Source organism: Euleptes europaea, chromosome 7, assembly GCF_029931775.1.
Source record: "Euleptes europaea isolate rEulEur1 chromosome 7, rEulEur1.hap1, whole genome shotgun sequence".
NCBI classification, from domain to species: domain Eukaryota; kingdom Metazoa; phylum Chordata; class Lepidosauria; order Squamata; family Sphaerodactylidae; genus Euleptes; species Euleptes europaea.
In genome coordinates this window covers 27,438,429-27,450,581 of record NC_079318.1, presented here as the reverse complement: position 1 = coordinate 27,450,581, position 12,153 = coordinate 27,438,429, and the positions used below count along the sequence as shown (strand labels likewise).

General features: G+C 38.1%; 1 protein-coding gene across 1 annotated transcript in view; it reads right to left on the bottom strand.

Moving 5' to 3' along the window:
* The window catches only part of RYR2 (ryanodine receptor 2), a 308,323-nt gene that overhangs the window by 37,007 nt on the left and 259,163 nt on the right, over positions 1-12,153 (bottom strand). The window contains exons 86-87 of the mRNA XM_056853337.1: positions 1,871-1,951; positions 295-383 (exon numbers count right to left, since the gene is read on the bottom strand). Coding sequence (XP_056709315.1) covers positions 295-383; positions 1,871-1,951 — 170 coding nt within the window. The remainder of the gene's footprint in view (positions 1-294; positions 384-1,870; positions 1,952-12,153) is intronic.

Below are 12,153 nucleotides of genomic sequence, written 5' to 3'. Positions count from 1 at the left end.
TTTGCATACACATGCCTTATGACAAGCCCTGCTGGGCAAAAGCCACCCACTTTTTAAAATACTTGGTGGGCTCCAGGAAAAGTATTGGTGGGCATAAGGGTGCCACATTGGGGATATGAAATAATCTATTGAGGTTAAAACAAAGTTATGGTACTCCATATTTAACCAGTTAAAACCAATACACGAATTTTATTTATGACAAAGTAAAACAAACACTGATATTATAAGACCAACCATCATGATGCAACTCTTTTCTGAACAACTCATTAATTACAGTTAACATACATATTTTACCTGAACTCGCAATAAATAATCCACAGTAGATATGATAATATTGACAGTTGTATTGTTACCAGTCTGAGTCCTCAAGTAATTCTGAAAATCTTAGAAAAAGAAAGGAAAATGAATTAGCATTTATTGCAGTCTTAAATTCCTTGGAAATTACCCGTCTATGGAAACATTTCAATGTATGTATACTTTCTCTTTATATCTGTATGTCCTTTATCAAGTTTCTTAATAATGCTCTGTTTTTTTAGCATATCAAAGTGCCATCCTAAGCAGAGTTACACCCTTCTAAGTCCATATATGTCAAGGGGTTTAGAGAAGGGTACAAATGTACTTAGGATTGAACTGTATCCATTATAAAAGTAGTTTCTCATTTTTGAATATACTATTGTTTTTGATGCATTTGGGCTACTGAATTGCAGTAAGAGAGAAGCCACTCTTGGGAAATAATTAAATTAATTTTGTTTGCTCTACCTTCATTTGTATCTGAAGGGGAGTTAATATCATGAGTAGTGGTACCATCTGTTTGGACATTAAAAAGAAAAAACAATCCAAAGTTCCTTTCAATTGAGGTAATAAAACAACCATCAAAGAAGAATGGTTTATTTCATTCCGTAATTTTCTTTGCATATTAATTCATGCCCTGGAAAAGACATATATTTTTTTCCAATGTTCAAATCAATTAAAAAAAATATATTAGGCAGGTGTATTCGGATATAACCAAGCTGAATATATTGGTATTTTTGGATATAATTGGGTCTCCCAAATATATCCGAGATTTTGCTGGGTACCGAAAAATGGGTCCCAAAAAATCCTGGGAATATTCAGGATTAACCGGGAATATCAGGAGCCAGGACTTTTTTCCTTTCTTCCCCTCTTCCCCCACGTTTCTGTGTCTCCCGAGGCATGGTATCAGCTTGCCAGGCTGCTTTTGTCAGTTTCAAGTGTGTTTGTTGCTTTAAAAAAGTTCATTCTTTGCTGGAGTTGGTTTGTGTCAGGTTTGTGATTTTTTGTTAATTCTCATATTTTACATAAGTCGGGATTCAGATTCTTGGGTTTATATAGGTTGGGCTTAGCAATAGCTTGCAATCTTTGGGTTTTACATTTTTCACTTCTTCTCTTAAGGAACCAATAGAGGACAGTTGGGGCACCTTGTTTAGGGTGCCATAGAATGGGCCCCTTGGTCCAATTGACTTGAAATGTGGGGGTTATTTAAAAGACAGGCACCGCAATTTTGGTGCCAGTGCCTTTAAAAATACTTCCTCCCCCCAAAAATATTCTCCATAGGGAATAATGGAACCAAAAAATATCAAACCCCCCACCCCACCCCACCAGGATCCAAATACTATACCAGTATTTGGAACAGGGAAACTGGGAATTCCAATATTTTTCAGTTCCAATATATCCTGATCTGGAAAACATCGTTTTTTTTCCTGCTGCACACCCCTAACAGGTATTTTTAAATTTACAACAATATTCTCTTTGTATACTCATTAGGAATAAGTAAAACCTATTAACTTTCTGCACTGAACTTGGTAAAAGGTGGTTACTTCATAAATTGATTTATGCCATTCTTTTAACAAACCTGAGTTGTGTCCTTCACAGAGTAATTGAAGGAAACGGAAGAGGTCACAAGTAAATTCATCATCCTGCATCACCTTCTCTCCTGTGGAAAAGCAGAAGCTATATTATTACAAACGTTTGTCATATAATTCACTTCCCTCACATATACAGCTGATTTAGCCTAAAAAAAAGGAAGGCATAGATAAAGTGTATTTTATAGCATTGTTTGAGAATCAAAATATAGCATATTCACTTGCATAGCGTCTTTTCATAAGAACAAAGATAAAATTTAGAAATATACTTCTCTTCAAAATGTGGCAGCATGGGCATGGCAATATTTTAGAAATGCTTTACTATTTGAACTTTGTGCAAAACTTTGAGCAAAAGAAGCTACAGGGATAAGGCTACCAACTGATGCCCCAAACAAGGCTTCCTGCTGCACACAGAATCCAGAAAATGAAAGAAGCTGTGTGGTGTAATTCTGCAGAGTTGTGAACAAGATCAATTTAGTTGTACCCGTTGAAGGCAGAAAATATCTTGTTGGATTGGACACGACAGATCTTGCTGTGTTTAATGACTTTATTAACAACAGGGAGAAAATTTAAAAGACCATCTTACTATCAATTTCTGAAGCTTTTGATTTTTTCATCTAAAAATATAAACAAGCAAGGACTGTTCATCAAGGTCAGTATTTTCTACTCAGACTGGTCTCAGGTAGAGGTCTTTCACATCACCTGCTACCTGGTTCTTTCAACTGGAGATGCCAGGGATTTAATCTGGGACCTTCTGAATGCCAAGCAGATGCTCTACCGCTGAGCCACAGCCACTGGTTAGCTTCCAAAATATTAGTCAACATATTTTTAAAAAAGAACCCAAACGTATCATTGTTTTTAAAAGTTCACAATATTTAACATTATCAAACTATGAAGAAGAAATACAAAATAGGGGTATTTAAAATAAAAATTACATATTATCTTTATTCAGTTTTTACACAGAATGTATTTAAAAATCATACTCATAAGAAAGAGGGAAGATGGTACGGGTGAGACAGAATACAATAGAAGAGAGCTTAGATAAACAAAACATGTCACCTAAGCTAGAAGCCTTTAAACCTTTTCATGTATGTGGATGTTGATATTCACTGTAAGGAATAGTTCAGCATGCAGCAAAGAACTACCTTACACATTACTTTTTGGCTAAAATATTGCCACTGCCCATGCTGTATATCAAGGGTATTGATACACATATGGATGATTTAATATTTGCATCATGGAGAGCCCGAGAAAAAAATGAGTGATGTCTGGCAGAAAGAAAAGTGATTTATGTACTCTCTTGAAAGTGCTTAAGTGTTCATTCATTAATGATCTCTCCTTATCTTGGTCTCAAATCTCCTTGCCACTAATAATTACAGACATTTACAGACTGCTAACAGTGTCACAGATATTCAACATTATAAATTAAGAAGAAGGTTCACTTCTGTTGGAACTGCCATTCAAAAGCAAAAGTAAAAATCAAGTAAAGCAAGTTTATTACTTTCCAATCCAACATCTTAACTTTGATTAACTCTATTTATATGTTTATAGCCGACACAGCTCCTGTAGTAAATATTGTGGATGAACAGGTTAATCCAGATTTATATATACTAGGACTTGTCCTTTCTTTAATCCAAGGGTTTCACTCTGATGATCTTCAATCAACTTTTGCAGGACTTCAAGAAGGAGATCCCAAAGAGAGAATATGCTTCCAAATTTTCCCAATGGAGACCACGCACAAAAGGGGGGAGGTCAAGTTACTGGGAAAAGTGCACGGACATGTTGCAACATTGAACAATAACAAAAACTTTCTCTGTGATGAAAAATTAAACTTTTTTTAAAAAGCATTTTTGGCACCAAAAAGTGTGAACCTTTCTCAAACTGATGATCAGAGATACCACAGACTGAATTTCCATCTAAAGGGCAATCTGGTGTGTGAGGATCGAGACAGCAATCTGCAATCATACCTAACAAATATGTACTTGGTTTATCCCACTACCAACCATCAGAACCTGCGTGGTGTAGTGGTTAAGAGCGGTAGTTTGGAGCGGAGGATTCTGATCTGGAGAATCGGGTTCGATTCCTCACTCCTCCACATGAGCGGCGGACACTAATCTGGTGAACCGGGTTGGTTTCTCCACTCCTACACATGAAGCCAACTAGGTGACCTTGAGTTCTATTAAGAGCTCTCTCAGCTCCACCTACCTCACAGGGTGTCTGTTGTGAGGAGGGGAAGGGAGGCGATTGTAACCTGGTTTGATTCTGTTTTAAGCAGTAGAGAAAGCCGGCATATAAAAACCAACTCTGCTTCTTATGCATGAAAGAATCACTAGAGATCCCAAATATGCTGCCCATATTTTCCAGAAGAATGATGCAAGCTTTTGTTGTTGGTTACTAAATCATTACAGACCAAATTAAACAGCAACAAATTACAGACACATAAAACATGTTCTACATTTACAATGTACAGTCTAATGAAAGCATCTTTATTTTACTATCCCACCACCATTTATTAGATTACTTCAGAACTGTTTCATACAGTTAACAGTTACTGAGGCTTTCTTGGAAAGTGCAGGTTGTTTCCTAGCCACTACATCCACTAAATCCATCACAAGCATCCAGGGTGAGGAGAGCTTGTGGAAAACATTTTTACATGGGATCAATCGACAAGCCATCAGTTGTACTCTAGAAGTGAGCCATTCTTGAAAGGAATAGGATGTGTCTAAAATTGGATGGCAATGCAGTTCTTTGAATCAGCAATCCCTATCTGCCTTCTTCTGCGACAATCCTAGGCATACTAACAAGGAAACAAATCCCATCAAACTTACTTAAATACCAACCACCACCACAATACACTGGAGGATATGGAACTTTCCTGCTCTCCCTTTCCCCTTTATTATACTCAAGTAGCTGAAGCTGGAGGTTACAAGAATCATAGACAAATCTATGCAGACTGCAGCGATGAAGTGTGTGTGTGTGTGTGTGTGTGTGTGTGTGTGTGCGCGTGTGAAACCAGTGAAATCACCTACTCTTCCCTCTTCCATTCAAGGCTGTAATGGTGAAAAAGGGAGGAGGGTGATTCCATCTGAGTTTGCATCATTGTAATCCTCCAAGCGCTGTGGCTTATTCATCCATGCAAGCCCTGCAACTACCAGCATCAAGTTTTCAGGGTAAAAAAATAGCTATTGGGAAAAGGAAAATGCAGGAACGGTCTATGTTTGTGTCTTCCGGTGCAACTATAACCACATGTTTATGATAATTTCTGCTATGTACTGAACTCAGTTTGAAAATACAGCACTTTCAACTTCCTCTTCTGTGCCTGATAAAGTTTGACATAATAAAGATCTCATACCAAGAAAATCCTAAAGTATTAGTAAGTTGACCCAAAAAAAAGCATTTTAAAAGGTTACTTACCTGTAACTAACTTTCTTCAAGTGGTCATTTGCAGTCACATATATAGATTCTGTGCATGCACAGAAGCTGCTCTGGAAAATTGTAGGGCTCTAGCCAAGAATTCAGCCCTCACTTCTTCTACCCAAAGGGAGAGTTTTACTTTTTTATGCATGCTTTGAAGGTCAGGTTGCCAATTTCCTGAAGATTTGTGGGTGCTGCTTGGGGAAGGCAGGGTTTAGGAGGAGAGGGACCTCAGTGGGGTTTAATGCCATGGAGTCAACCTACCAAAGCAGCCATTTTCTCCAGGGGAACTTATCTCTGTCATCTAGAGATGGCTTGTAATTCCAGGAGATCTCCAGGCCACACATGGAGGTTGGCAACCCTGTTTGAGGAAATGGCAAATCTTTCCACTCAGTTTCTCCAAGTCTGAAGTGTAATAATTGAGAAGCCAGCGGTGGGAAAAGAGAGTGGGCCGTGTGACTGCATAGATGATCCTTCTAAAAACACCAACCATATTTAAACAACCTGTTTTTCTATTTGTGATCTCTCCACTCTCCCATATCTAAGAAAGGAGAAATTTCACCTACCTGGTAAGTTGGTGGTAGCATCTTCTGAAGAGATAATAGCATATTTTGCCTCCTAGTAACACTGGATGCTACCCTTTCAGTTTTGGGGGTAAGACTTAGGCCTCTTATTTCGACCAGCGCAACAGAGGAAATGTTATGGTCTTTTTTGAATTCATTGAGTATGAATATTGAAAGAGGATGCTCATTTGACATCTAATACAAGAACTGATTTTGCACTTTCATAGTATGAAATGTGGGGAGAAAGACTGGTAAGATGATATCCTGAAGGAAGTGAAAATGAGAAATTATCTTTAACAGGTAAGTAAGTACGGGATCCTCTCTTGTTCCTCCACTTCTGTAGCCTTGAGCGATCTGCTTGTTGTATGCCAATGTAAACAGGTCCAAGCAAAGATTTCCCCATTGCAAGAAGATTCTATGAAGGTAGAATGGGTTCAAGGACCACGTGTGAGCAACTGTACCATCTCCGCTCAGCACATCCACAGAAAGAGTACTGTGGTCCAGGAAGTGAACAGATATGACAAAAAACTTGTGATGGATTCACTTCTGCAGCATTTGTATTTACTGACTGTATGTGAGATTGTGTGCTTTCTGCTCATTTATTTAGAAAGTGAAAATATGTGGCACTGATGGTAAATTGGATGACAATAAAATTGGTTTTGAAGTGGAAAGACTGCTGGATGTAGCCAGTGTGACTGCCAGTATTGGAACCAGCATAGAATAAGGGCCAAACTACATGTATGGGCTTCCTGCAGTCACACAGCAGCTGTGGAAAATGGCTTAAAAAAAAATAAAAGACCAAATAGGCTCAGAATGATTGAACAGGCTCCTACCCTCAAGCTGTTTCCTACGCTGGAACAGCACTTGGAAGGGAGTTATTTCCACATTTTTGCTATTCCACGTGCACAGAGAACTCCACATGAAGCAGCAAATATGGGGAAATAACACCTCCCCCAGCACTGCTTCGATACAGGAAAATGTCTTGGGGGGGAAGGCAGTAGTCACTGTGGCAGCATTCCAAGCCCATTTTAGCTTTCCTTTATTTTTTAAACGCCATTTCCCATAGCTGCTGGGAATTCAGATCCAACTGATTAAAAAACCCAAATGTGTGGTTAGGCCCTAAGTGGATAAACAAAGGCCATCAAGTAACCAAGAGAAGGGGACAAATACTGTGGCAGTGTTACATGGCAGGCACACAGAAAGATAGTACCTGTTGTGCTGCTGTTCATCATAGCCACAGAATTCATAACAAGATGGGTATCAGTATTCTAGTGATCTGGTACAGGGCATGATGTTGAGACCATAGTCATGGATAGTTCATTATCTGTTTCAGGCTCAGCTGATAGCTTCTCCCTGTTCTACAAGATGGTGGGCTACCCTTAGAATGGTCCACCCTTAGAATCTCATGGATCCATGGGGGGGGGGGGATTTGGGAAATCTCAACTATGAGTCTGTGGAGTCCCTGATGCCAGTCTAAATGACAGCTGGAAGTAAGAAAGGATTCCTCTCCAGAGTCTTCTCCACTAATTTTGTAGGTCTCCTGCTCTCTGACATATTAGGAAGAAGATTGAAAGACAACTAGAGAATTGTTGGAGAAATACATAAACTGAAAGACAGAATGTGTGATAGAGTGCATTTGGAGGCTATGAGGTGGTAGCAAACAAGACTCTTTGTTTGCTGACAGTCCTTTTCTTCTATTCTCATCTGGACTAGATATTAAAACTGGATCCCTTTATTAGAGGTGTCAGATGAAACTGCTTGTCAAGGTTGTTTGGATCTTTTCAGATTACTCTCTGACATATGGATTACATGCCAATCTGGGATGAAGCTGTTTCTGTCAGATTTGGTGAAAAGCGTCAGGACGGTTCCTGAGCCCAGCCTTCCTCTTACAGGAGCTGTTCCTCGCAAGTGACTTTTACCATCTCTTAGGGCATATTGCCCTCCTTTTTAAACTGCTGATACATCCTCTAGATAGGATTGTTTTAACATGCTTTGCACAAAGCTACCCTTGAAGGTATCCTGAGAATTGCAAGTAGTGCATAACATGGCTGCACCCTTTGGATGGATCTAAACTGCTGTAAGTATATGGAAAAAATCATGTCTTGAAAAAAATCATACTGACTTGGAACGTTTTCCTTGGTTCATTTCATGGTTCTGGTTCTGGATCTTCATGGCCTAGGATGCGCATACTTGAGGGACTACCACTCCCTGTATAAACACACCTCCTAACTCAGGTCTGCATAAATATTGCTTTTGATGATTCCATCATTTAATCTGGTCCAGTCTTCTCCAATGAGATCACCGTCTTTTATTATTATAGCCTCCTCCCTTTGGACCAGCCTCCATCTAGTACACCCCCCTTTGTTGTCTTCTGCAAAACCTGAAGGCTACCATGTTTGGGCAGGCACTTGAAAAGTAATGGCAAAGGATATGGTTGATCATTGTTATTTACTTACATATTTGTAAAGATCTGTTCTCTGATGGTGGTGCAGCTTGTTTGATATTTTTACATTTCATTTTAAACTTCTAATGTTTTGTAAACCGGTTTGAGCTTTGGAGAGGCAGGATATATTTTTTTAAATAAATGAATGTACTCAAAGGAACTACACTGATCTTATTTTTAGAGGGCTAAAGTTGGAGGGAGGGGTAGGGAGGGGAGAGAGAGAGAGAGAGAGAGAAAGGAAAGTTGAGGTAATTCTTCAAGAACAAAGCACTTAGTACTTAGAAGTACTACCAGTGCCATGATCAGAAGAGAGCTGAATGGAATGGCCCTCACCCCACCCCTCAAAGCGTGTGCAAAGAGGGAAAACTCTCTCTTAGGGGAGAGGATTTAAGCACCAACTTCAAGGCTAGAGCTCTTTGGAGTTGCTTCTGCACACATCCATGTGTGGGACTGTACAGAGAACATAAAAAGCCATATATCTATAATATATTTCACTACCTGTGAACTGTACTAATCACCGAAAGAAGAGGGAACATGCACTTTCAAGCTTACCATGAAAAATGTGAATATATACTATAATAATTGAATGAAAATGTAACTGATGAAATAATATGCATTTACATATGTCATAGACGTTGAACCTTTTTTCCCATTAACAACCATAGCAATAAAAAAATACATAAAGAAAATACAACATTGATTACATCACAAAGACAAATTAGATACATATCTGGTAAAGAACCACCAACGTTCTACCAGTGGGGGGTCCAGTATTAAAAATGAGAAGCATGAAGTTGTTCATAGTTTGAGGGGACCAAGGCAAGGAGTTTTGAAAGCAGAGGCAGGACAAAGGAAACAACCAGCAATAAATCATTCAGACATATTTACTGTGCTATTTTCCTTTGCCATTTACTGGAAAGAAGCAGTATGTATCATACTGCTAGTTATAAGACCTACAACTGGGTCCACATATACTTCTTATAGTAAGAACAAGTACCTAAAATAAGAGCTTTTTAAAAACAAACCATATGTAAACTAATACTATTGCTTAAAGATAGCCCTCAACTTGGAATACCATTTCTTTGAAAAAATAGTATTATCTATTATTTTCCAAAACTTCAGTTTCAGAATAAGAGTTGTACAATTAGCTGTTGTATTGATTGTTCAACTTCCCATTAGATATCAACAACTCCCTTACAATAGATATTACCAACATCACTGGGGCTCATAAATTATCAGTTATGTTGAACAACTTTGCTTCTATCCTTCCTCTTAAACTCCCATTGATGCCTACATATCAGGACCATCTAAAACTGTTGGATTTTTAGGAATTAATCTGGAACATACTGCAGAACAAACTAGACAAGAAAATGCATGATTCCTCTATGAGTGGACTTTGTAATTCACTTCATCAGAAGGGGTGAATCTGTGCATGCCCTCTTCGCACTGCCCTCTTCACAGCTGAATAAGGAATCTCACTCAAGTGAGATCTCCATGTGTGTATAGGAGTTCCTGTACTCACAAGAAATAATTCCTTAAAAGTTCTTTATTATGCTGTTGGCTGTTCTATTTGTATACTGCTGCTGCTTAGTGAATAACGTAACGATTCCACAGGTCTTACAATTAATTAAAAATTTTCAGGGATTTTATATGATCAGATTTGGCAATCCAGGGAAAGTAAAGCATTTTGAAGTTCCATTGTTTTCAATGGTAGAGGTTTATAAAAAGTGCTTAATTCTCCTATTGAAATCAATGGTACATTTGGCTGTAACTTGCCCAAATATTGCATTTGGTGTTTGCTGCATTCCATGCTGTTGAAACTCGATTTCACAACAGGAATTCACAACTCGATTTCACAACAGGAAGTAGCCATGGAACAATGACAGGGAAACTTTCCCTTGTACAGCTGTTTCTCTGTCAAAATTGGTTTAGATAAATTCACCCTTAGAATCTGAGAAATCCGGTTTAAGAATTCACCCTTAAAAGGATCCATTTGAGTCTTGCCCTGTCTACATTTTATATCTACTGAAGAACTGGAAAGGTTTAATCCTTGAAGATTATGACTCCGTGAAGCATGCTACCATCAACTTCTTTGTAAAGGCAGCCCTGTCAACTTAGTTGTGAAGTAAATTCTGCTTCCTTTCATGGTGTGAAGGTAGCTCTTGTCAGTCAGCATCCCCTTTCCTTTTCTACCCTCAGCTCCCACCCTCCGCTCTGGATCCTCCACTGATTTCCTATGATTGCACAAACCAATGCAGCCATAAAGCCACATTAAATACACAACAGAAACGCTACAGGAGGACTACAGCACATGGTGGATTTTAATATCATAAGCACACACTTGTAACATCCAACCATCACAAATACTTGGCCCACTAAAAAAAGAAAAATCACCAAAGGAAGCAGAAAAAGAAAAGAAAAATTAAAAAGCTTGCTGCTCTTACATCTAGTGTGCCAGTTACTGTGCAAATCCTGAGGAAGGGAGGAAAAACAAAGATATGGGGATAGTTGGCATACAAACTGAAAGTTTGGAAAATACAACCATAATAAAATAAGAGCCCACTCTTTTAAATTCTATGAACAAAAACGAACTACAGAGAGTGTTCAGGAGCTGTACAGTGCTGACACAAAGCTAACAACAGGAAAAGGAAAGGCAATTTGTATGTAATAATTACCACGCTCATGAGTGATGACTGAGGAAGGGAAAGACAGGACATTTATTTCAAAGAAAAGAAAATGGGGGAAAAGAAAAACGTGAGCATTTGTTTTCAGCAGATTAAAAACATATGCAGCATTGCTTCTGGCAATTTAACTCTGTATGAAACCAAACATCAGGTCATCCAAACAAACAAAAATCCTCCAATGAAAAAGTACACAAATACACAAATAACCCGACATCAGAAAAGTATTTCATGTTAGTTACACATGCATGCCTATTTTTCTGTTTTAAGTAACATGAGGAAGGTTAAAAGAAGAGTCTACTTGATGAAAAGAAAATCCAACAATTAAAAATATGTGTATTAACAAAAATTATGTACCCAATGTCCAAGGATTCAGGAGAATAATTTTCAGTGATCAAGCAAAGCTGTGCAGTCTGAAAATCAACATTTATGCATTTGCACCAACTTTAATGTGACTACTCAGATGAATTTTTTAATATCATTTTGAAAATTGGGTATTTGAGAAGACAGAAGATTTTTTGAGAAGGATCTCTAAAATGTTTTAAAAGTTTACAGTCAAGTTAATATTATTGGCTGTTAAATTGATGAAAACACATGCATTACTGAGGATAAGCATAATGGCTGAAGGAAACTAAACACTGATACATGCACTACCAAAAATGTGAACTACAAAATTCTGAACTAGAATAGTAAATAAATGGTCAAGGCTTTCCCTCTTAGAACAAATATTGGGAAGGATTAAGTTAAATAAACTGTGGATGTAATTACCACTCGAAATACAAAGGAAGTATAGCAGCTTGGTATCACATCTAAGCATATACAAATTAATCCAGTTATTTCAGACAGGAACAATAGCAGTTATACAGTACCAAAAAAATAACAGCAAACAAAAAATAAGCATGTTTTGATGGGAAGGCAGAAGAGACAAAAGTGGTTCAAAACCAGAATTTCTGATACTGGCATTCTTTAATTAAATGGATTCAGAAAAAGAGATCTAACACATGATCATAGCAAAATAATGTCCTTAAGAAGCCATCTTTCTGTGACATATTTCATTTATAGGTTACCAAATTTATTCCGACCGTATAAGACATCAGAGCCACTGGTTTTCTTTGATGTTCCATTTGTAGGGTCTCCAGATCCCTCTTCACCACCGGCCGGGGGTGGGGGTG